General features: G+C 39.3%; 1 protein-coding gene across 5 annotated transcripts in view; it reads left to right on the top strand.

The window, feature by feature from the left end:
* LOC127621310 (cytosolic carboxypeptidase 1) overlaps window positions 1-27,226 on the top strand; it is a 76,034-nt gene that overhangs the window by 39,631 nt on the left and 9,177 nt on the right. For all 5 annotated transcript variants that reach the window (XM_052094861.1, XM_052094862.1, XM_052094863.1 and 2 more), the window contains 9 exons: window positions 1,351-1,437; window positions 1,547-1,695; window positions 2,263-2,350; window positions 6,741-6,885; window positions 7,046-7,196; window positions 7,382-7,562; window positions 10,575-10,704; window positions 10,816-10,947; window positions 11,388-11,564. In XM_052094861.1, coding sequence (XP_051950821.1) covers window positions 1,351-1,437; window positions 1,547-1,695; window positions 2,263-2,350; window positions 6,741-6,885; window positions 7,046-7,196; window positions 7,382-7,562; window positions 10,575-10,704; window positions 10,816-10,947; window positions 11,388-11,564 — 1,240 coding nt within the window. The remainder of the gene's footprint in view (window positions 1-1,350; window positions 1,438-1,546; window positions 1,696-2,262; window positions 2,351-6,740; window positions 6,886-7,045; window positions 7,197-7,381; window positions 7,563-10,574; window positions 10,705-10,815; window positions 10,948-11,387; window positions 11,565-27,226) is intronic.

Consider the following 27,226-nt stretch of genomic DNA (forward strand, 5'->3'; position numbering starts at 1 on the left):
ACACATATGACGGACAGCTGCCCACAAACGCGCTCTCTCCTGCACCGCCCTCCGCAGTCGGCCTTTATCCCTCTCTTAGGCTTGATTAGCCTTATAAGGGGCCGGATGTGTAAAATCACGACCCGGCAGCACCCTCCGCCCTGTCACGTTCTTCCCTTGTTCTCTCAGGCCAGGTAGCCACCTGTATGACGTACACCCCCCACGCCATGCCCCATCTGCCGGCAGGTCATCCAAGCCTTTCTGAATCTGGGAAGGGACAGGGGGAAGAAACAATAATGATTAAAATAGGGGGTACTTCCTGTAACGGTGTAGTACCCCCCAACAAACAAAAAAAACACTGTCAAATTTAAAAGTGAGGGAAAAGGCCAACATGGAGTGGCAGTGGGAGAGAGAGAGAGAGAGAGAGAGAGAGAGAGAAAAGACGTAATGCCCACCGCATTTTTGGTGGACGGTAGGGGTCTCCCCGCCCCTGACAGTGGTAACCGCTCCAGGCGGTTGATTGGGAGCCCCTCCTCCCCTCGCGGTCGGCGGCCATTCCTCCGCTTCCAGGCAGCTGGGCTCTTCCGTCATCCAGCGGATGTCTACAGCTGCTCTGTTGGGGTGGACGGTAGTGGCGATGACTCTACTACGGCGTATCCCTCCTCCTTCCCGGATTTCGGCACCAGTGTAAAGGTATTACAGGGAAAGGAGGAGGCGAGAACCGGCTTGACAATATGAATAATAGTTTAATGAAAAACTTAAACCAACAGACACAAACACACACATATGATGGACAGCTGCCCGTAAACACACGCTCTCTCCCGCAGTACCGTCCACAGTCAGCCTTTATCCCTCTCGGAGGCTTGATTAGCTTGATAAGGGGCCGGGTGTGTAGAATCACGACCCGCCCTCCGCCCTGTCACAGTGACACAGGCCTAGGCTATCACAAATATAGCAGATGTGCTGGTTTGAGTATTTCTGTAACTGCTGATCTTCTGGGATTTTCATGCACCACAGTCTACAATTTACACCGAATGCTGCCAAAAACAAAAAAACAACTATTGAGCGGCAGTTCTGTGGATGGAAATGCCTTGTTGATGAGAGAGGTAAACAGAGAATGTCCAAACTGGTTCGAACTGACAAAGTCTACATCTAAAAAACAACAAAATAGAGCCATCTCGGTAAACAGGATTTTGCAGAGACATTTGATACAGACTTGACCTGATGTCTCCTTGCTTCTGGTTACTGTCTGATAAGGCAGCATTGTTATCATTTCAGACACACCCAGACTTGTTTTTCATGGAGTCAAAAAGCATGGGTCTTCAACTCTTAACATTTCTTGTTTATATTTCTTCAAATCTGCTCTTTTAGTTGTCCAATTCCTGATAATGGGGAGTCCCTCAAGTTCAACTCTAAATTTGAGTCTGGAAATCTTCGCAAAGCAATACAAATCCGAAAGTATGTGCAGAATTTATTGCATACAAACCTTTTTCTGTTTTCATTTTTTTTTCATCAAATGAAAAGGCCAGTTTTAATATTTCTGTGTATGACTTGTTTCTATCCCCAGGTTTGAGTATGACTTGATCCTGAACTCTGATATCAACAGTAATCACTATCACCAGTGGTTTTATTTTGAAGTGGGCAATATGCGCCCGGGAGTTCGATATCGATTCAACATCATCAACTGTGAGAAGTCCAACAGCCAATTCAATTATGGTGGGTCTTTTCATGCCTTTGTCCAGAAATATACTCTGCGCAAGCAAGCGAAGACAGACTTTAATGTTTGCAAGCGCTGTTCAATTCTACGTACTTTGCTTGCGTTCTTTTGCCGGTAACAATCCTCAGTACTCAAGGGGGTGATAGTTACTTATTCAATTCCATAAACATGCCATTAAGCTGGATGTGTTGTTATTCAAGTACTAGCTATGAACATTTTGACAGTTTAACTAAATGTATCTAACTCTCATAGCAAGACATTCTGTTGCTCTGTCGTGACAGTAGTTGAACCTGAAAGAGATGGCTACAGCTTCCCTTGTGGCAACACTGAGAGCGCACCCCATCCTCACATTGCATGAGGAATCGAGTTCTGTTGTTTTCATTTTGTAATGAAATAATGCATGATATCCATCTTTAATGTACTTTCTTAGAGTATTTTTCAGGCCTTAGACGTTCTACAGTATTCAACAACACACATGATCTCGGTCAATCCACTTCTAACCAGCTTCAATGTCTGAATGGGTTTGAAGGATATAGTTTTGCCTTATTTGTGCTTTGGTGTGACAGGTATGCAGGTGCTGATGTACTCGGTACAGGAAGCCATAAACGGCAGTCCCCAATGGGTTAGAACTGGATCAGATATCTGCTACTACAAGTAAATACCATCTTCTCCATATTGACTGAGTGATTGTCATTGCTTACTTTTGGAAATATGTCGTCTGCCCATGCCCACATAAAATTCACACTGCAGGCCATTTTACATGAGAAAAATGCTGATTGGTGAACAGTAACAGAATCTTTGTCCCTTAAACATTCAGATACATTTTAACCTTAAATATTGATGAAAAATTAGTGATGCACCGAATCCAAAACCTGGCTACAATACTGATGTGTTTTTTTTTTGGGGGGTTCTACCCTTTTTCTCCCCTTTTTCTCCCCTTTTTCTCCCAATTTGGAATGTCCAATTCCCAATTTTGCTCTTAGTCCTCGTGGTGGCGTAGTGACTCGCCTCAGTCTGGGTGGCGGAGGACGAATCTCAGCTGCCTCCGCGTCTGAGACCATCAACCCACGCATCTTATCATGTGGAGCACGTTACCACGAAAGTGGAGGCCCATGCCATCCACTGCGTCATCTACACACAACTCCCCACCCGCCCCACCGAGACCGAACCACATTATAGCGATCACGAGGACGTTACCCCGTGTGACTCTACCCTCCCTAGCTACTGGGCCAATTTACAATTACATTAAAATTTATGCATTTGGCAGACGCTTTTATCCAAAGCGACTTACAGTGCACTTATTTCAGGGACAATCCCCCCGGAGAAACCTGGAGTTAAGTGCCTTGCTCAAGGACACAATGGTGGTGGCACAATGATCGTGGGGATCGAACCAGCCTGCTTACCTTCTGATTACCAGTTATGTGCTTTAGCCCACTACGCCACCACATACACACACTTCTTGGAGGTTTCCGCCAATTTGGTTGATTAGGAGACCTGGCTGGAGTCACTCGGCATGCCCTGGGATTCGAACTAGCGAACTCCTGGGGTGGTAGCAAGCGTCTTTACCGCTGAGGTTTTTAACCGGATCGGGTATAGGTCTGTCAAGGGTTGAGGAGAATACCGCGGCGAGTCTCGAAAACCCTGTGGGAGTCTGGTCCACGTGAACTGTGTTCCCTCATTTGTGAATGCGAACAGTGGCTGTGTCACAGGAGAAACAGAAACACTGAAAAAAGCAGAGCATAGGTCAATAACAGTATAGCTGTTATGGTGTACAGGTATTTAAGCCAATACCGTCTGCACATCCGGCACCAGGGGAGATAATGGTATAACCAAATCATTCACTTTTCTTAAATCTTGTGTCAGTCGCCCGGTGCCATTAGCCTTTTTTACTGGGTTAATTGGTGTGTTGTAAGGAGAATGTGTGGGAATGACAATACCTTGGTTCAATAGTTGTGTAATAATTGGTCTGATGCCATCAAATTTCTCAGCCAACAGGGGGTACTGTTTACAATACACCGGTTCATTAGTCTTCAACAATGCATGATATGGAGTCACTGAATGTGATATGCCTGCCTCGTCCTTACTGGTAGCCCATAACACTGGGTTGACACCAGCAAAGGAGGGGTCAGATACATGCTGTTGTGTTAAGACAGGCTGTTCATCATGTCCTGTGAGGGTGGTTTGCTCCATCATTGCATGCGGAAATATGAAAGTTACATCATCACCAGAAAATAAAATGTGTGCATTAAGTCTATGCAGGAGGTCACGCCCAAGCAGGCAGTAAGGAGAATTTTCCACCAATATGAAAGAATGGGTTAAATACAACTCCGGGTCATGCTGAGAGGTAATTAATAAAGGATGTGTAATTTGACAAGTTACGGGGTGCCAGTAACTCCCACGGAACGCATAGTTTTCCCCGTAATGGGTCCAATGTACATCTGTGCAGATATCATGCTTTTGTCGGCCCCAGTATCGACTAGAAAGGTTATTTGATTGTTATATGATTGTTATATCTCACACTTAACTGTGAGAGTAATCATTGGTTATATTCATTGGGCGATATGTGGACAATACCTGCACAGAGCACTGGTCATTCCGCGGGCACCCCTATTGGTGCTGTGACGAACCCTGATTCGGCGGTCAGGACATGGGATAATTCGGGCATGCTGTTGCTGCGGTTCTATCTGTTGTCGTTGCCATCGCTGCTGCGGGGCGTTTGCATTCTGTTGGTCGTATTTTTTCTTTCTACAATCACGAGCCACATTCCCTAATTTATGGCAATAATAACACTCGGGCTGCGGTGGCCCCCTGCTTTGCTGTTGCCTATATTTGGGGTGTACACCATTATTCTGAAATGGCTAAGGTTGCTCTGCACCCATAACATGCAATGCTGCTGTTTTTGGTGACGGGAATGCCCCAGCGGTGCTTAATTCACAGATTTGTACTGCGAATTGATGGGGGTTCATGTCACACAACCCAGTTGTATTAATGCGAAATATAGAAGTGCATGTTGGGGTCATATTGTTTAAACAGGTGTTAATGTATAGCGATTTAGTTTGATTTAGGTAGCCCCGATTTGTGGATCCATGCTTCGTTGAACCGAGCCACAAATGTGCACGGGTCCTAATTTTTATCTTGCTGAGTATTTGCCGCATGACTAATGTCTTGTTTAGACTTCACTATGCCTTGTAGGAATACACGCAATCCTTGGAAGAAAGTGCGATGTGACCCTGGCGTGGCCCAGTGCCAATCTCGTTTAGCTTGAACAGAAGGGATTTTAAATTCAGCGACCCGGAGTATCTGGCAGTTTCGGTCGGTCATTTTTTATTTATTTTTTATCCTTAGAACGGTATCCGTTCTCTTCCCACCTTAGTGAGGATATGTTAAACTGCAACAGTAAATCTGCGGTATTTTACCTCCTTTCTGTATCTCACAGAGCTAGAGCTCCCTTTCCAGGAGCACACTGATGCAGAGAAACCCTTTCCTAATTAATTTTTTCTTTTTCGATGTGCACTTGGTCAAAATGGAGTGATCAGCTCCCTTTCTGCAGCTAGCAGAGCAATAACGTTCCCTTTTTAGGGAGTCCACCAAATGCACACACTATACGGCTCAGAGATACCCCAACAAACAGGTCAACATAAGTTTGTCAAAAAATTGACCGTATCTGTTTGTGAGGTATCCCGGACGAAACCCTCAAAACTGTTAGGAATATATTAGATCTAGTTGCGATCTCCAATTTCCCGGTCCCGTCTTTCTATGTTCGTGATCAATGAGTTGCAGTCGTGAGTCTGTGTCTCTGAAGACTTCGCGAAGGAAGTAGAAGGAACCACAACACAGACAGTGTCTGTATTCAATCTACTAAACGTTTATTACAACAAGCATGTTATTTATATTCTTCATGAGACAAAGAACAGCCAAGAGTAAAGTCTTATGACAGAGGAGGTGAAACTGGGTACACCGGAGTGATAAAGGAACATGACCATATACAGATGTCCCAGATGGTTTACTACTTACAGAGCTGACCCGTTCAACTCACGAAAATAAGCATGCTCCTCGAAATACGGAACATCAAAAAGAGGAATTAAAAGAAGAGGAACAGACTGCATGCCGTGTGACAAGCCTCTGGGGTCAACTGCACACACATACATATAGAGAAAAACACAAAGCAGAACATCATGTATTATAATTACATATTTTCTCATTTCTCACACTACGCCACCAAGAGGACCTACTAAGTAGTGGGAATTGGGCAATCCAAATTGGGGAGACATTCATTTATTTTTATTAAAAAATAAATGTTTTTGTTGGAAAGCAGTAGATTCCTTTGTGGTGTTCTGCCATGGACACCACGCCTGTTTAATGTTTTCCATATAGTAGACTCATAAACAGAGATGTTAACCAGTTCCACTGATTCCTTCTAGTCTATAGTGGTCACTCTAGGGTTCTTTTTACCTCATTGAGAATCCTGCAGTTTGCTTGTTGTATCATATTGGCTGGATGGCCACTTCTAGGGAGAGTAGCCACAGTACAAAATCATCTCCATTTTATAGACAATCTGTCTAACTGTTGACAGATGAATATCTAAACTCTTGGAGAATTATTGATCGTAAGTCTTCTGAGATCTCTTTTTTTGCAAGGCATGGTCAACGTCAGCAGATGCATCTTATGAATAGTAAACTAAAAATGTTTGAGTGCTTTTTATAAGTCAAAGTAGCCATAACCCACACCTCCAATCTCGTTTCATTAATTGGATGCCAAGTTTGCCATCTCCTGACCTTAACTAGATTTGTTGATGTCATTACCTTACACTTAAACAGTTAAATCTATACATATTAGGTATTTGAAAAGTACCAAAAATAAATGATGAAGACCTTGTGAAAAGTTTGCAATTCAGCTTTAATGTTATCTTTATATAACAAAAAGACAATAAATTGAAGTCTGTTTGTTTTAATAATAATCAACCCCTGAGACATGAAAGTTCTCAAAGAAACACCCAGTTATGGTTTGAAAGAATTTATGTTCCTTTCTCATGTTATCTACCCAGGAATCATTTCTCACGAAGCTCCATTGCGGCCGGAGGTCAAAAGGGCAAATCCTACTTTTCCATGACCTTTACTGTGACCTTTCAGCAGAAAGATGATGTTTGTTACTTTGCCTACCATTACCCATACACTTACTCAATGCTGAAGGTACTGTACAAATACAGCCTCGTTTGATATCCCAAATCGATCTAACATGTGATATATGTGTCTTTTCAAGGCCCTATCAAGAGTTTTAATAGTATTGTGGCTGTATCCCAATTCACATACTTTTAATTTATACTAAAAGTATGTGCTTTACTGGTAACAGATGCATCTGCAGAAGTTAAGCGGAATGTGTACCAATGAGATCTACTACAGACAGGATGAACTGTGTGAAACACTGGGTGGAAACAGCTGCCCTCTGCTCACCATCACAGCCATGCCAGAGTCCAGCAGCAATGAGCACATCAGCCAGTTCAGTACGTCACACCCACATTTACACATGTACTAATTGACTCTCACAAACATTCTAACATGTCCACACCCTTTTCTGAACAGTTATCACATTTCAACCTCTGTGAATGAGCGTGGCACACTCAGCCAGGCTGTAATGTGTGTGTGTGTGTGTGTGTGTGTGTGTGTGTGTGTGTGTGTGTGTGTGTAGGGAGTCGTCCGGTGGTGTTTCTGTCCTCGCGGGTTCATCCAGGTGAGACTAACTCCAGCTGGGTGATGAAGGGTTCTCTGGAGTTTCTCATGAGCTGCAGTCCTCAAGCTCAGAGTCTGAGAGAGAGCTACATCTTCAAGATCATCCCCATGCTCAACCCTGATGGAGTCATCAACGGCAAGTATGTCAACACACAGCAAATTATCTCCATGGTCTGTAGTGAGGTACAGCAACCTTATCTGAACCTAACTGGCACTGAAGATTTAGGAGCAAGATAGTCCACCAGACAAAAATCTTACATCTGGTCTCTTAAAAAAAAGTAATAGCACAACTTTTCTTAACAAGCTGCTCGATTTGAGGTATCAATCATGTCCTTAGCAGTGTTGGGTTACTCAAAAAAGTAACCTAACACAAATACTAATTACTTTATTAAAATTATTATCAGATTGCATTACTGAATACTTTGTTGAAAAAATAATCACATATTTATTTTTTATCTGTTTATTTATTTTTTATCCCCTTTTCTCCCAATTTGGAATGCCCAATTCCCACTTCTTAGTAGGTCCTTGTGGTGGCGCGGTTACTCACCTCAATCTGGGTGGCGGAGGACGAGTCTTGTTGTCTCTGCTTCTGAGACAGTAAATCCATGCATCTTATCATGTGGCTCGTCGTGGATGACATCATGGAGACTCGCAGCATGTGGAGACTCATGCTACTCTCCGCGATCCACACACAACTTACCACACTGGTAAGTACCCCATTGAGAGCGAGAACCTCTAATCGCAACCATGAGGAGGTTACAATTTGGTTGCTTAGGAGACCTGGCTGGAGTCACTCAGCACACCCTGGATTCGAACTCATGACTCCAGAGGTGGTAGTCGGCGTGAATAACGGCCTTTAAATAACACATAAATCCAAAAAAACTGATATATGAACATAATTCATGTTTTAGATGTATTTTATTCAGTAATATTATTTTAGAAATATGTGTAACGCTGGGGGTCTGGGTAGCTCAGTTAGTATTGATGCTGACTACCACCTCTGGAGTCATGAGTTTGAATCCAGGGTGTGCTGAGTGACTCCAGTCAGGTCTCCTAAGTAACCAAATTGGACCGTTTGCTATGGTGGTTAGAGTCACGTTGGGTTAACCTCCCCGTGGACGCTATAATGTGGTTCTTGTTCTCGGTGGGGTGCATGGTGAGATGTGTGGAAGCCGTGGAGAACAGCGTGGGCCTCCACACGTTGATAAGATGCGCTGATTGATGGTCTCAGACACAGAGGCAACTGAGATTCGTCCTCCGCCACCCAGATTGAGGCGACTCACTACACCACCAAGAGGACTTTGGGAATTGGGTATTCCAAATTGGGGAGAAAAAATAAAGAAATATGTGTAACCCTAGTAATGTACTTAAAGTAATTAAATGAATTGAAAGACTGTAACTGTAATCTACAGAGCCCCTTAGAGAACAGTGCTGGAATTTTTTTCTGAAATAGTTATGCATGCCCTCACAATAGTTATGCATGCCCTCACAATTTGTGTTCCCTTGCAAAATGTTTCCTCACAATACATTTACCATGGTTTTACTACAATAACCATATTTTGACCATGATATTCTTAGTGAAACCATAGTGATAATACAGAAAAAATGAAAACTGCTAAAAAAGATCTAGGGATACACAATATATCAATATATTATTGGCTGATAACTTGGGAAAATAAAAACATTATTAGCATGCTTATTATGATTGTTGTGTTCACATTTTAAGGTACATTTTAAGTTATATTACAAGTGATATAGTGGAACTGTCACAGATGAGCGCTGTAGTAAGCGTCTGATAATGAGACACATGCATAACACACACAAACCACCACTCCACTTGCTGTCTGGCTGCTAGCATAAATATTACACCATGAATAAAGAGATTAAGGTTTGTATTGTGTGTTTTGTTGTTTAATGTTCATTACATGCAGTTTATAGCCTCAGTTTGGTTTAATCCATTTACCCATCTCTCTGTTTGTGCATCATCAGGATTACCATAAACACTCATATAAATGGGCACCATACAATTTATGCAAATTGTCATTTATTTCTCATTCAAATCAGCATAAATCTGTAATCTAGGTGTATTTCTGATTCATGATACATCCGCCAAACCTTAATTAGCAGCAAGTCCAAATTCCAAGCTTTTAAATGACACATATTTCTGAAATAAAATAATTTTATTAATTAGCTAGCAGTTCCACAGTAAAGGATATAAAAATAAAAAAACAATCGGCTATCAGTATCGGCACAATATGCAGTGAATTATCGGTCACCAGTATCGGCCCAAAAAAATTGGTGCTTCCCTAAAAAAAGGGTTACTACATATACCATGGTATTTGGAGTAAAAACCTAATAAAAATATCACTATGCATACAAAGGTTAAAATATGGTTACGATAGTAAAACCATGGTGAGTGAACGCAAAACTAATTATGAAGAAATGCAAAACTATTTCAGAAAATAAATTCCCATTTTGTCCTCTAAGTGGATCCGTAGTTATCTGATTACAAGAATTTAAAATATAATGGGTTACATTACTTTTTGAATAAAAAGTAATTGGATTACTGCTACTTTGTAATCTGATTACACCCAACTAAAGCTGTCAAATAAAAATTCTAAATTCTAATATTTGGATGTGTGCCAAGCACTGATGATGATTCTTGGGCAAAAACATACGCAGTGCAATGATGAGAAATAGAAAGCGGGTGTTTCTCGAGACTCATTTTAAAAGTTGAATTTCCATTCAAATTGACACCGCGTTTAAAAATGACACTGAAAAAACTGCGAGACATGATGCAATGGTCAAAACATCCGTCTAGTGCATGCTTACATAAAAACCCACCACCATCTGAAATAATGTCTTTAAAATGTAATTTCTCAGCCCCGTTGACAGCTCTAGACCCAAACAGGATAAGTTACGCACTGAAGTTTAATACTTGGGGTTAGGGGTTTGTTTGCCATGCCTTTTAATAACATGTGTTAATGTCATCAATGAACATTAACCATTTCCTTTCCCACCAAAATTAGGAAAGGAAATGGAAATTAAAAGATTCTCTAGATAAGAGTGTCTGCTAAATACCTTAAATGGAAATACTTCTTTATGGTACCACATCCATAACCATCAGAGAGCATCTCCCTGTGTGTGTGCAGTCATCGTTGTTCTCTGAGCGGGGAGGATTTAAACAGACAGTGGCAGAACCCCAATGCAGAGCTGCACCCCACCATCTATCACGCCAAGAGTCTCCTGCAGTATCTCAGAGCTACAGGAAGAACTCCTCTGGTGAGATGTGACGTCTTATCTCTGAGAATTGACACATAAGACTACTACAGTGTTCAGTGGCACTGGCAGCGTGCACTTGTGTATTAATTGTGTGTGTATGTGTGTGTTTAGGTGTTCTGCGATTATCATGGTCATTCACGGAAGAAGAATGTGTTCATGTACGGGTGTAGTGTAAAGGAGACTGTATGGCAGACCAATGTCAACACCAGCAACTGTGACCTGCATGAGGACCTGGGATACAGGGTAACACACTTACCAATGTAGTAACCAATGGGCATCTTCCATTGGCATCCTCAAAGGGCAACAGGCCATTTTTGCTCCTGTACCTTTAAGACTGTAAATGCTTCTGTTATGATTGGCTGACTTCTCTAGATATGAGAACTACTGACGTATAACAGTTACAATGTCTGTCTTCAGTTGCTGATTACTGAATAGGTGTTGATATATATAAATGTTGGCGGTCATATGTTACTGAGCTCATAGTTGTGGTGATTTCTGAACTGTTCTTAATTACAGTAAATGGTCTTGGTGGACTGGGAAGCTTTGTTTTGTGTATATGCCTATGCTGAGTGTGTTTATATAGTACATCAGACAAGCATGAAAAATCCTGCTTTCCATGATATGACCCTTTTTAAACCCTGCTTCTGAAAGTCTCTCCTCTTGTTTTTTTTCTTTTCTTTTAGACTCTGCCTAAGCTGCTATCTCAGATGGCTCCAGCATTCAGCTTGTCCAGCTGCAGTTTTGTTGTGGAACGATCCAAAGAGGCCACGGCTCGTGTGGTGGTGTGGAGAGAGATTGGCGTCCAGCGCAGTTACACTATGGAGAGCACCCTCTGTGGTTGTGACCAAGGCAAATACAAGGTAAAGGGTGTGGGGGTACACATGGGCGCCACTAGGGATGGGCTACTGGGGCTTAAGCCCCAAATGTTGTTATTATTGTCTTGTAGGGATGTCAGAAGTACTAGTACTTCTGTATCAAGTTTATACAAATATAAATATATTTTAATATTACGAAATATATTGGGCTGCCCCTCGACTAAACATTTTCCTATTCGACTAGTAGGAGATAATTTAAGCCATTAGTTGACTAGTTGCACATTTATGATATTAATTTAATTACTTTAATATATATATTTTGGGGGGCATCAGAAAATGGTTTGAGTTCCAGGGCTGAGAAAGAATGTTATAAGTAACATTGCTAATACTGTTCTACATTACAGAGAAATGCCAAAAAATAAGGCTTCTCTCTTATTATTTGAACATTATAAACATGTGCTTTGATTCTAAAGGAAATACCTTCATCACACTTTTCTTTAACTTAATGCACATTGTGGATGTATCTTCTGTGACATACATAATTACGATGTATACACGGATGAACCAAAGAATTATGACCACCTACCTGATATGCTGTCGGTCCTCTGCGTGCTTACAAAACAACGCCGATCCACTGAGATATGGACTCTACAAGACCACTGAAGGTGTCCTGTGGAATCTGGCACCAAGACATTAGCAGCAGATCCTTCAAGTCCTGTAAGTTGCAAGGTGAAGGTGCCATGGATCTGACTTGTTGGTCCAGCACATCCCACAGATGCTCAATCGGATTGGAATCTGAGGAAATGGAGGCCAGGGCAACACCTTGAACTCTTCATCGTGTTCCTTAAACCATTCCCGAAGAATGTGTACAGTGTGGCTGGGCGCATTATCCTGCCCTCAGAGAATACCATTGTCATGAAGGGGTGTACCTGGTCTGCAATGATGTTTAGGTAGGTGGAATGTGTCATAATGACTTCCACATGAATGGCCGGATCCAGGGTTTCCCTGCAGAACATTTCCCAGAGCATCACACTCCCTCCACCAGCTTGATGTCTTCCCAAAGTGCATCCTGGTGCCATCACTTCCCCAGGTAAACGGCACACATGTACGCGGCCATCCACATGATGTAAAAAAAATGGGACTCATTGGACTCGTGTGCCTTGGGTGCCCAACACCTTGTCGCTGGTTTGTGGTTAGTCCCTCCTCGGACCACTGTCAGTAGCTACTCACCACTGCTGACCGGGAACACCCCACAAGCCTTGACGTTTCAGAGATGCTCTGAACCAGACGTCTGGCCTGTAACAATTTGGCTCTTGTCAAAGTCGCTCAGCTCTTTACTCCTGCCCATTTCTCCTGCATTCAACAGGTATGAGATCCAATTGTTCGCTTAACATCTAATCTACCGAGACCTTGGCATGTGGCTTTATTAGGAGATGATCAATGTTATTCACTTCAAATGTGAGTGGTCATAATATTTTGGTTCATTGTTGTACTGGTACGTTTCATCCAGCTACAAGGACAAATATTGAGTTAAAAAGTACATTTCTCATTTGCCTCAAGTGTTCAAATAGTGTTATATATGATGCATTGATACAGATTTGATGCTGCCGGGTTTTGACAGAGAAGCAGATCTGTAATTAAACAAATAATTATAATAAAATAGTTAAATAATTATTAAATAATTTGTACATATTTAAAATACAATTATTTGGCCCGCATAGTCCAAACATTCCCAAGAAGTATATGCATGCAGGAGAGAGAGATTTTGTCTATTAATTGATTTTAGATGGCCAGATGTATTTTTTTTTTATTTTGGGGGGATATATTTAATATGAAGAATACATTTATTGATAAGATGTTGTTTTATATAGGCTACTGTATACTTTGCTTCTTATAATTTCTATGCTGATGATTCAAAAAAAAATTAATTGCTTATTATCGATTATTTTGGTTGAGGCAAGTCTCCTATTTTGAGTGTGATATTCCAGACCAGGTCCCTTTTTCCTTGTAACACTGCAACTGGTACATCACCCACACTTAGCAGCACAGAGTACTGTTATTTTAACCTCCTGAGACCTGAGCATATCTGCTGTGTGCATTTTCCATTTGCCTTTTTGATTTGTAACTAGTAGCACCTAATAAACATGGAAAAATATGCTTTCTAGAGCCAATTGTTTTCCTTATAATTGATAACATCATATGTGGACTAAGTTGTGAAATTTTAAATAATACCAAGCTGTCTAAAGTCAATTTTTTTTAATCAAACTGTTTATTATGTTTCCAGGAGTGTTGGTTATTTATGTTTTTGAGACAAAAGTAATGGCCAGCATCATCCAATCACTACCAACCATGTTAAAATAAAATTGTACATTATACATTCTGAATCTAAGTACTGATTACCATTTTCTCATGTTTGTCAAACATGTTTAGTGGTCCAAACATGATCTGCAGCCTGAAACTCAACTTTTTATTGGAAGTTTGGATTGGATGCTGCATAGAGAGTGGCACAGTATGCTCCCTTGCTCCCTATTTAGTGAATGACTTAACCTGCAGTGTGCTGTCTATCTGCACTGGTCTCATAACAGTTCGAAATGCATCTTATTTTCAACCTAACTCCATATAAAGCCTCTGAAAGCACATTTTTTTTAGCTTTTGGATGAACCCATTGATTCTCAGTGATAAAATGCACAGTAAATATAGGATTTCTGAGGAAAAATTTGTCCTTATGTACACATTAGTGTATATTGTGTTTATCAGCGTGCTGTTCCTTGATAAATCGCTAAGATGTAAAAAAAAATGGCATATCAGATGAAACTAGTGACTCTAATCTTTTGACTCAAACAGGTTTCAATGAAAAACTTATTTAGTTTTTTTTACCAGATTTAGTTTAGTTGGTGTTTGTCCCAAAGACAAACTCCGCTGTGATCTGCGGCATTTCATTTAGACGGTTTAAATGAAATTGAATTATGTGTTGCATAAGGCGAAGCCAAAATACAACGTCCATGCATGTGTATGCGGGGTTGCACGAGGCAAAAAATAATAATTTTCTTTAATTTCATTTTAACCAGTTACCAATTGGAAAGGAAAACGAACCCATTCTGATTAGAATGAACCAAAATGAAAATGCGTTTTGTTTTTAGTCCTTGCATGAAAATATGTGCTCGAGGAATTTTCGAGTCAGGAGATTTTTTTGTTTTGTTTCTGTAAAACTCTTTTATAAAGAAATGATGCCATAAACCTGACAAACTTTGGTATGTCTGGCAGCTATTTTTTTGTTTCCTCATAAGCGTCTAATTTAGCCTAACTACAGCCTGCTGACTTTTAAACTAACTTCTTTTATATTTTATGTCAGTTGGCAAACCAGATTATTGTGTGAAACTAGCACACTTATTAAGCATTTAGGCACTGAAGACACAATTTGTTAAGTTTAGAAAGTCGAATTTTCATCCATTATGTAGGTCTTTAGCTGCACAATTGTATGGGGTATTCATTCTCAAATTGAGACCGGTCAGGACTGCAGGCACGCCAATCTAGCACACACACTCTCTGCTTACACAGCCATGCACTTGTTATACTGGCAGTATGTGGTTTGAAGTTGTCCTGCTGAAAATGCCAGGAGGTCTCTGGAAAAGATGGTGCTGGATGGCAGTATATGCTGCTCCAAAATGTTTACATATCTGTCTGCATTCATGGTGTTCTCATAGATGTGCAAGTTACCCATGCCATGGGCACTGACACACCCCTGGCCCATACAGAAACTGGCTTTTGGACCTGACACTAATAACAGCTGGGATGGTCCTTTTCCTCTTTGGCCTGAGACTAGAATGGCTGTGTTTTTCCAAAACTATTTGAAATGTGGACTCATCTGACCAAAAAACACTCTTCTACTTTCCATCTAAGATGAGACCGAGCCCAAAGAAGTCAAATTGGCAAATTGACAAGTCTTGAATGATCCTTGCACTTGAAGGACTAGGCTGTTTTTGGAGGCTCCTTATATACTTTGACATGATTGCCTCACCGGTTTAACATCTGTTTCACATCACCTTGTTATTTCAACTCATCAAATTGTTATTAGTCTAAAATTGACCGTCTCAACTTTTTCGGAGTGTGTTGCAATCATCTGATTTGAAATGACTGTACATTTTCAAGAAAACAATGAAATTCAAGGTAAAACATCATATTATGTGTAGTTGTTGTGCTTTCAATATAGCAAAGGATGAATATAATTTATAAATTAATAATTTTTGTTTTATTAGCATTTTTCAAACTGTCCCAACTTTTTGGGAATTGAATCCTCTGTATTGTATCCACTGACCCCAAAAAATAATAATAATACAGATTAGTATTCTGAGCAGTTAAAGAGATAGTTCACCCAAAGGTTCTTTTGCTCACCCTCATACCAGCCCAGATGTTTAGGACTTTCTTTCTTCTGTTGAACACAAGCAAAGTCTTTTAGAGGAATATTTCAGCTCTGTAGGTCCATACAATGCAAGTGAATGGTGGTCATAACTTTGAAGCTCCAAAAAGCACATAAACTGTAGGGATGTCCCGATACTGGTATCAGAGTCAGGACTGATACTGTACTCGTGCTCGAAAAAATGCTCCGATGCCAAAAACTGATACCATCTGAGGTATCATTATATAAGCATTCAGCGCACAAATTAAAATGTCCTAAAAAAAAAAGCCATTTAATGAGATAAATATATAGTTTGCATGTGCAGCGCACTTCAAATGTGAGTGCTTGTGAATGTGTGGAGCCGGTGTTGTGCTGACATAAAGACACAAAGTGCTCCTACCTTTTAGAGCTCCTTGGCTCATACATGGAAAACACCATCATGAGCATTGCGCAGTTTGTAGCAGATGACATTGAACAGAGCGCTAATTCACTTTTTAGCATGAGGCACATATAGGCTACATATTTATTTCATTAAATAGCAGCCTTTTGCGGTTTAATAATCACACTGGGTCACGTTGTAATTTTAATACTACAAATAATAATAATAATAATAATAATAATAATGAAAAATCAATAGTAATTCTGAATTTGAATCCAGGGTGTGTTGAGTGACTCCAGTCTCCTAAGCAACCAAATTGGCCCGGTTGCTAGGGAGGGTTGAGTCATATGGGGTGACCTCAACGTGGTCGCTATAATGTGGTTCGCTCTCGATGGGGCGCGTGGTGAGTGCATGGATGCTGCAGAGAATAGCATGAAGTCTCCACACGTGCTATGTCACCTCAGTTATGTGCTCAACAAGTGACATGATAAGATGAGTGGATTGATAATCTCAGACATGGAAGCAACTGAGATTAGTCCTCCGACACCCGGATTGAGGCGAGTCGCTATGCCACCATGAGGACTTTGGGAAGCACATTGGGAATTGGTATTCCAAATTGGGGAGAAAAATTCAATAGTAGTTTTATTATATTTCAGCAACATCTCACATCTGTGATGCTCTGTTATGCAGCACTTTATTTGACAAAAATAACTCCAATGTTGTCATTTGGTATTACTATGAGGTTCTCTATAAAATCACTTCATTTGATAAAAATAATATAATATCATTTTGAAAATGAATTGTTATACTTTCATTTGATTTAAGTTTTAATGAATACATTTATTTAAACACCATTTTGATGATAAAATGTAAATAAATTATTATGGAATTCAGAAATACTAAAACAAAAACAGGTATCCCTACACTCTCTCAAAAAAATGGTATCGGAACATTCCTACATAAAAGTAATCCATAAGACTCCAGTGGTTTAATCCATGTCTTCTGAAGCTATTTAATTTTCATTTTTGGGTGAACTATCCCTTTAAGATAAGTGCATTAATAAAAAAATCTGATTCACATTTCTTCTTTTAAACCTAACAAAATGTCTTGCCCTATAGACTTCTATCATACATGACTTACTGTAAATGCATTTTTTTGTGGTTTTTACAAACTGAAGGGAGGAGTCAAAAATTATTTTGTGATAATGGACACAAATGTTGATTGTTTAACTGGTATTGAACCTGGAATATTCCTTTTAAAATATGAATTACCATATTATATTCTTCTTTGAATATAATGATGTAACAAACAAATTAGTCCAGGTTACACAAACAACACAAGACAAAGAAGTCAAATGTCAAACATAAAGATTTAAATACCCGTGTAACTGGATAACAAAAACCAGATGATCATGCTCGGAGCAGGCACAGGAAACATATCAGATTTTCTTTTTTAATTTACACAAGACATGGCATCCTCAAAAACAGGCAAAACTCCTAAAATCTTTACAAGTGTCTGTAGCTGCATTTTGCCCTTGTGCACTTTTACAAGGCAATTAGTCCATGCCTGCAAAGATAAGACTAATGCCACATTCACATCTTGTCGGAATTACCATAATTATGAAATTACACAGAAATTATTTGTTTCTATGGCAATGCTCAAAACACCAAAATAGATCAATGTGTGACTTTATTGTTGATGGTAAAATACTACATTAAATCTCTCTCTCTCTCTCTCTCTCTCTCTCTCTCTCTCTCTCTCTCTCTCTCTCTCTCTCTCTCTCTCTCTCTCTCTCCCTCTCTCTCTAATATATATATATGCTATTACAAATATTTTAGAACAAATATTTGCAACCAAAACGCACAGCTGTAATAAGATGACACATCAGATAGTAAAATGTGTAGCAGTCTCCCACAACTTCTTTCGCCACACATCTTCCTTGCTGCTGGCCTTTTTACTGTATATGACATCACTATTGTTAATTACAGAGATCAAAGCTTTCCTATGATTCACAGTTTCCAACATGTAAGTACGTGTTCGACAAAGATGTGATTTGCTTTTTACTAGTCAAAAACTCTTAATTTACTGTAATTCCGACATGACGTAAATGCACCATTAAAAAAGACATATAAGACAAAATATTTTCCTTATGGTTCTTCTTGCCTTACTGCAGTGTTCTAAGACAAATGGCCTTTATCTTGTTTTTGATTATCATAAAGTGGAAAATATTATGCATGTGGTCTATACAGAATCAACTTGTTATACCAGTGAAATGTTGGGGCTCTGATGGGCATATTCAGAGGGCTCTGTAGCTTATCCCTTTTGAGCATTGACGATGTTAAATTTTGAACGGATTTATATATATCGAATGGTGTTGCCATGGCGACGTGATAAAGTAACATAAAAAATGGGAAAAGGGAAGTGTCTCATATCTTCTGTGATTTACATCAAAATTGAGCCAAATGTTTGGCCTTACGTTCACATTGATTTGGCTTTTGTTGGTCACGGTCGTAGCACCACCAACTTGTGGAATGAAGTGTGGCAATTTAAACAGACTTTGAAATATCCCACTTATGTTTATCTGAATTGTTCTTCAATTGTTTTTTCATTATTTCAAAACAGTGCAGATTAAAAATTCTGAAGGAATTCTTGATATCTTAAACAATGTTGCCATGGCAATGCATTAAATGTCATGATTCTTTTTTATGTATATTCACATGTTTTTGAGGTACTTGGCATGAATTTTCATGATATTGTGCACACACGGCCATTAGGCATGGTCAAAAGTTTATACATGAGCGTGGCTGGGGAGCTCTGTAGCGCCTTCTTTATACAAAAGTTGTGGGATCAGTTTCTTCTGCAATCACCAAACTTGCTACATATATTGTTCTCATCAAGCCAGACAACTTTCAAAATCACAGTCATTAGCTCTACCCAATAGAAAGTCGGCCATTTTGGATTGAATTTGCATTTTTTAAAATTGCAGGCCCTGAACTTTTGAATACTACTCCTAGTGGATTCATTTGACTGGCACCAATCTCAATATTATGCCAAGACATTGAAGATGCTAAATTGCAAACAGATTTTTGATATACTGAACGGTGTTGCCATGGTGAGGTAATAAATTAATGGAAAACAGGGCTCGACAATAAGGACTGCCCGATGGCCCGGGGCAAGTGTGAGAAAGATTCGGGCCAGTTGCTAGAACTGTCACTTGCCCGATCAGGCCAGTGCTGCATTTATAACATTAGTGCAAGCAAACATCAAGCGAGAGAGCACAAAAATTACACTGAGTGAACAAAGTCTTCTAACTGAGGAGCGAGTGTGAGTATATTTATCTCGCAAAGATACGCAAATGCATAATATACTGGACATGCCAAGGCACAGTCGTGTGCACGCACAAGATCATGCAGACATCGAGCACACACTCGCAGCTGCTATTACCATTGTGTAGAAAATAGCAGGAAAAAACCCACTTAATGAATTTCATAGTGGAATTTCATACATGTTTTGCAACATTTTAAGTATCCCTGCACATTCCGTGTTCACAGTGTGTGAAATCCCCACATTTTTCATTTTTACATGTTGTTGAAAATTTGTAATCCACACGTTGGATCACAAGAAATCAACAGTTTCTTTCTATAGGACTGAAAATCCATGTCTCTCCATGCATATGTCTCATCATCATCTCTCTCCATGCGGCATGGTCTGTTTAACATGCATGTGCACTCGTAAAGGCACAGAGAGCTAGTTTTATTCTCACTGTAAAAAACAAACACATTTTCTCTCATTAATTCGCCTTTAGAGTTGAAGCACCGAATGAGGCGTAATAAACTTTTGTTAAACCCCAGTTATACATGTGCCTGGAAATCACGGACTGCTCAATATCCAAAATGTAAGTATACATTGAATTAGGTAATGTTTCAAAACGTAAACATTAAGTTGTTGCCTCCACATCTGAGACCATCAATCCGCGCATCTTATCACATGGTTTTTGAGCACGTTACCATGGAGACATAGCACGTGTGGAGGCTTCACGCTATTCTCCTCGGCATCCATGCACAAATCACCACACACCCCACTGAGAGCGAACCACATTATAGCAACCACAAGGAGGTTACCCCATGTGACTCTCCCCTCCCTTGCAACCGGGCCAATTTGGTTGCTTAGGAGACCTGGCTGGAGTCACTCAGCACACCCTGGATTCAAACTCATTACTCCAGGGGTTGTAGTCAGCGTCTTTGCTCATTGAGCTACCCAGGCCCCTGGGGACATTGTGTTATAAACATATGATATGTAATATCGCCATAAAGCCATAATGGTAAAAACAGCTATTTGTCATTTTTGTGTTGGGGCCAGTGAAAATGTTGCCAGGGCCAGTAAATATCTGAAGCACTGGACCAACCGGTCCAGTAGAAAAAATCCTTAGCGTTAAGCCCTGGAAAAAGTTGGAAATAGGAAGTGTCCCATATTTTCTGCATGCATTGTGTGATTTAAATCATATTGGTGCTGTCTGTTTGTACATGTGGGCTGTTGCTATTGTGGTTCATGGTCTTAGTGCTACCAACTGGCAGCAGGAAGTGTGGCAGTTAAAACAGGCTTTGAAAAAATCCTCTTATATTTATCAGAATCTTGTCAAACTTGGTCAGAATAATGTCAAGACATTGCTGCTGTCATTTTGTGAAAGAATTCTTGATATCTTAAATAGGTAACCCATCAAACTTTATTCATTTGTTGGCCATTAGGCGAAGACAAGGCAAAGATATGTGCACAGAGGGACATGTATAGTTTAGGGATGTGCGAGACTAGTCGATTAAATGGTTCTGTTGCTGCTAGTTGACACTGGAATTACTAGTCGGTTAATATATCCCCCTATTAAACTGATCAACATTTTTACACATTTAAGGTTGGCTTTATAATTTTACAGAGACTGCGCTTAAATTACTGTTATATTAAGGTTAAATATTTTAAATAGAATTAATAATACAAATGTTATTTTAAAAAGAGGATATCTGGAGCAAATTCCAAGTTTCATTTTTCAAGAGAGTTCTTCACTCTCTCATTCACGGCAAGCAGGAAAATCTCCTCTTGCTAGACAAGCAAACTCGGCAAAGTTTTTATGAAATAACTTCAGATCCAAACGTTTGAAAGTCCCTATGTATGTTTTCACATTTGAGTCTTCTTTAAATCTGTGCGTGCTTGTATGTTATTTTTCCATTCTGCAGGCTTTTTCAAGTGCAGAATATCAGCCTCAGCTGACCATGTTGATGTGATAATTTTGTCAACTAAATGCTCATCAAAAAGTATATTTGCTTTTGAGTTAGTAGCACAGAATATTACTGTTTTAGGCTATGTATTAAATTTTTTTTATCTGCTGAATAAGAAGGCTATTTTCAACGAAGTGCCGACTGCTTTACAGGTTAAACTATCTTTTATTCTGTGTTCACGTTATGTTTAGAATACATTCGGTTTATTGTAGGCTACATCACAGGTCTATTTTTCTCTATCCTATAGCTACTTATTTTTTACATCGTAGCTGTTATTGGTTAACATTCTTTACCGAACAGCTGTCATATTAGATCAATGGCTAATTCATGACAACACATTGTCTTTTCAGTGCATATTTTTTTCTCCCGTAGATTTAGCTTAGTCTACCTGTTAATTATTTTCAACAATGTACTGACTGTTTTAAACTGTTATGTAACATTTAATTAGTGAATACCGTTTATAATAGGCTGGGATGCTCTTTTGGTCCTGCACTATTCATTCAATTGTTTTCAATAAATATGCCTGTTAAATATTCTCTAACGTTGATTCAGTGAATGCGTATCATGTTCTATATTTAATGTACAATGGTCATAATGCAAGGTGAGCACGTCACAGAAAAATGCCCCTTTTAAGTTGAATTTAGATTCGTATTTGGAATAGGTCATATTTGGAATTTTGTTTTTAAATGGGTCGCATAAACCAATTTTTTTTTAATGTTTTATGAAGGTTGGCTTCTTTTTAGACTAGTCGACTTCAAAATTTGTCAGTGAAATTAGTCGTTCCTCACTTCCCTAATATAGTTCTCATCAAGCCAGACAACTTTCCATATTACAGTCGTTAGCTGTGCCTAACAGGAAGTTTGCCATTTTGGATTTAATGTGGATTTTTTGACAATCGCAGGCTCTGAACTTTTAAGTACTCCTACTAGAAAGATCATGTGATTCTCACCAAATTTGGTCTAAATGATCCGGATAAATGATTTCGGATCACAAAAACATGATATTGGAGATAAAAAAGAGAAAAAACATCACTGTTGTTTAAGCAATGAGCATTTAGCTGTGTCGTCAGCAAGTCATTTCCCACCATGCATGCGGTTCGCGCAACTTGTAAAAAGAAACTGCACCCTCTGCCTGCTACAACTGTGGGAGTATTTTTTATTTTCTTGGTCATGATATCACAGCAAGTCGGCATGCACCAGTGATCAGGTCTGTGCAGAACTTGCTCATCTCAAATGAGCCAAATGCTGTTTTTTCTTCAAACAAGCCTAATTAACTGCATGCTGTTTTTTCTTCAATCATTTTATTGGATCGTAAGCAGAGAACATGAAACATAAGTAGCCTACTGTCACTCACATGTCATATGTTTTATAAATGCACTCTTTTAACATTTTTAAATGTGTTTTTCACTCTAATGTTGTAATTGCAGAATAGACTGCAGAAGATGAAAGTTTAGTTTTTAAGCTTAATTAGATTTTTTTTTATATAAAACAAAGCATTTGTTATCAAACGGCCCACATGTTTGTCAGTGATAGTTAACTGGTTTAAAATGGCTTGTAAGCACCCCCATTTTTGAACTAGTCACCAAAATTGGTACATATATAGTTCTCATCATGCCGGACAACTTTCATAATTATAGTCATTAGGTCCGCACAACAGGAAGTCGGACATTTTTGATTTTTTTTTAACATTGCAGTCTCTGAACTTTTAAATACTCCTCCTAGAAGTTTTATGAGACAGTCACCACATTTAGACATAACCTTACCTTAACCCTACCGCTACTTCTAATCCTAACCATACCTCAACCTCAGTAGCAGCAAATGTGAATCTTGTGAGAATTTTGCAGAACAACATTTAGTTACAAAATGTAATGGATGCATTTTAATGTTAGTACATTGTAGTTAAAAACACCTTATATAGACACACATGTTTTTGCTTCACCAATAATGTATTTGAGAGTACTAAACAACAAGAAATATTTAAAAACTGTCAAAATTTGAGGTCAGGTGATGCCATGCAAGAAGCGGACATGTGAGCATCGAGCTCTGTGCACTTCGCTTCATTTTTTATTATTCTCTATTCTCTAATGGGGAATGTGGTCTGTATAATCTTGTTTTTGACACGCAATTAATTTTTTCTAATATGTCAAAATGTCAAATGGTAATATGAGTGGGTTATCTCTCTACACATGGAATGTGAATGGGTTGGGGTACCCCATAAAAAGAAGGAAGGTTATTCATTTTCTTAAATGTAAGAAATATGCCCTTTTGCAAAATCCTGTTTTCCAACTAATGTTAAAGACTAAAATCACTGTTTATATGGAGACCAACTGGTCCTCAGTATCCTCTGTGGACGTGGTTTGGCAGGCAGGCGGTTCTTAGGGGTCGGATCATTCAGTGTGCCTCATTCATCAAAACATCCAAAGCACGAGAACTTGTGGAGTTGGAAGGGAATATTAAAAGTGCAGAGGCACAGCCGAAGCGTCTTATGTCATCTGATGGCCCGATTGAAATATAGATATAACATTTACGTTTACATTTATGCATTTGGCAGACACTTTTATCCAAAGCGACTTACAGTGCACTTATTACAGGGACAATCCCCCCGGAGCAACCTGGAGTTAAGTGCCTTGCTCAAGGACACAATGGTGGTGGCTGTGGGGATTGAACCAGCAACCTTCTGATTAACAGTTACGTGCTTTAGCCCACTACGCCACCACCACTCCTCATATAATACTATTTTGTCGTGGAAAGTGGAGTTTTGGTTATTCAGGGCAAGACAGTCATTCTTTGAGTCGGAGGACAAAGCAGGAAAACTTTTGACTAGATATATAAAGCAGACAGAAATGTCTTTTTCTGCCATTTCCTCAGTGGAATCTGCTGGTGGTGACATTTTTCCTCTGCCATTGATATTAATAATGCTTTTTAAAGAATTCTTCTTTAATCTTTATAGTTCCACGTCTTTGTCTACTGATGAAGATTTTAGAAACTTTGTGGAACCATTAGAACTCCCTAAACTGATGACTGAGCAAAAAATTCTCTTGATTCTGAGATAACCTTGGAGGAGCTTGACGAGGTAATTAAGGCCTTGCCTATAGGCAATCGAATCTTATGCTACAGAATTGGCTCCACTTGTTAGAAGTTTATATTGAATCATTAAAGAATGGAAAGCTTCCGCCAACCATGACAAAAGCCCGGATCAGTCTGATTCTTAAAAAGGACAAAGATCCAAGTGAGTGTAAAAGTTACCGTCCAATTTCCCTGATCCAGCTAGATGTAAAAATTTTGAACAAAATTCAGGCTAACCAATTAAGTAAAGTTATGACATATCTTATACATATAGATCAGGTGGGGTTTATTCAAGGCCACAGCTCTTCTGATAACATTAGGCGTTTCATAAATATCATGTGGTTAGTAGCGAATGATAAATCTCCGATCACTGCCATCTCACTTGGTAGAATGGGATTATGTTTTTAAGATTTTGGAAAGGAATACTTTTATTGGTTGGATTAAGTTACTTTATAGACACCCGGTAGTGGTGGTACTAACAAATGGATTAATTTCAGATGATTTTACTCTGAATATGGGCACCCGGCAATGTTGCCCTTTTTCCTCATTATTGTTCTGTCTTGCCATGAAACCATTAGCAGCCGCGATAAGAAAGGAGGAGGATTTTCCAGGGGTGGTGGCGGGAGGTATGGCGCATAAGCTTTTGCTTTATGCAGATTATATTGTATTTTTTTGTCTCTGACTCTACTAGATCTATGCCTTGCCTTCACAGAATTATTTATTCCTTTTCCAAGTTCTCAAGATACAAAGTCAATTGGTCTAAATCCAAAGGCCAGTAACAGCCTTCTAGCCGGGCACCTTCCAGATGCCCAAGGGTCCGCCTTATGCAATTTAAGATTTTACATAGATTTTATTGGACCCCTTCCAAATTGTATAGGCTTGGTCTCAAGGACACTCAATCAGAAGAGGGAGACACCACTCATATTTTTTGGGGGTGTCGTAATATTCAAGAATTTTGGTTAAAGGTGCAAATTTTGTATATGAGGTGTTGAACACTCAAATCTCATTCTGCCACAGACTCTGTATTTTGGGAGATGAGGAGGTCATACATTTGGAGGATAAATACATACGAAATTGTGTTTTGGCCAGAGTGATGATTGGTAGACAGGTTATTTTAAGGGGATGGAAGTCCGATGGAGCACCCTCGTTCTCAGAGTGGTGTGCAGAGATGGGGAGGGTGGCTGCTTTTGAGGAGGGGTCAAACAGAAGGCTGGGGGTTCGGAAATTGTTTGACAGGAAATGGGGCAACTATTTAGTGTTTTGGGGGGACTCTCAGAGAGGGGCTGTGGAGTGAGTGGTTTAGTTTTAATTATACATGATTGTTATATTTTCTTTTTTTGCTTATTTTGTTTTGTGTGTGTATTCCTATTTGTGACCACAGGGGTGTTCGTTGGGGGTAAGGGTGGGGTGGCTGATTGGGGAGGGGTAATTGTGGGGGTTAAATGTGATTCAATGTGTTATATATATTATATATATGTAATATATTATTTTTTTTCTTTGTGATATGTCTATGAATCATTAAAAAATGTTAATTACAAAAAAAACCTTATCATATGGCTGCAAGGACAATGTCATTTTTATAAAATCCCAAGAGTTTTAATTAACACAGGAACATATTTTTATAGGAAGTACTAGCCTTTTGTAAGTATGGTATGGTAACATCCTTATGAAGATATGACAAATATGTGACAATTTGATGTGACAAACATTTGTATATGTCTTGAGTGCAAGATGATTCATCAATGTTTTTCATCTGTTTTCCCTGAATAGAACGACTGTTAATTTTAAATGTGTATATCTAAGCTTAATTTGTCAACTTTTAGGAGTGAGCTGGCATATAGATATCCTCAAAGCTAATAAACATGGACTAAAAGCAAAAAAATATATTAATTTTGATTCCATAAGTCGGTAGCACAGTTCTGTTACATGCAAAACTATCATTTAAATATCAATGAATCTCACAGTTTTCAGGATGAAAGTGAGCAGAGGATGGCGCTATAGACCATCTGTATAGTTGCAGTAGTGTCAGGTCTCTTGAAATGACTCACTGTCTGTTGTCTGTAAGACACATAATGGTTCTCTGTGAGTGGCTCAAGTAACATGGATGAAGCATCTTTCTGCTTACAGCCACAGCTTTGCTAACAGTGTTTGAATATGCCTGTGTCCTAACAAACGTTTTGTAACTACTGCAAGATTAGTGCAGTCCCTCGTGGACACTTTTAATTACAGTGTCTATAGAAATTCATCATTCCCTTTGTCTCTTTTTTGTGTCTTGTGCCTGAAATCTATAACCATTCAAAAAAATACAACTTTATTTATAAATTTTGCCTTACAACATTAAGAGAGGTCCATCACCGCTCACCCCACCATTTTACTCAAACAATTCTGCAAGGAAGAATGGGAAAATATTCCTCAATCTAGTTCATGAAGCTAGTAGAGATATGTCCAAACAGATTGATGGCTGTCATTAAAGCAAAAGTTAACTCTATTAAGTATTAAATCCAGGGGTATGATTGCTTTTAAAACCCTGTTATTCTAATTTTTCATCTTTTATACAGTTTTGGAACTGTTGCCTTTTCATAACTTGAATGTTGTAAGGC

The sequence above is a fragment of the Xyrauchen texanus genome, chromosome 27, assembly GCF_025860055.1.
Source record: "Xyrauchen texanus isolate HMW12.3.18 chromosome 27, RBS_HiC_50CHRs, whole genome shotgun sequence".
Taxonomy (NCBI): Eukaryota; Metazoa; Chordata; class Actinopteri; order Cypriniformes; family Catostomidae; genus Xyrauchen; species Xyrauchen texanus.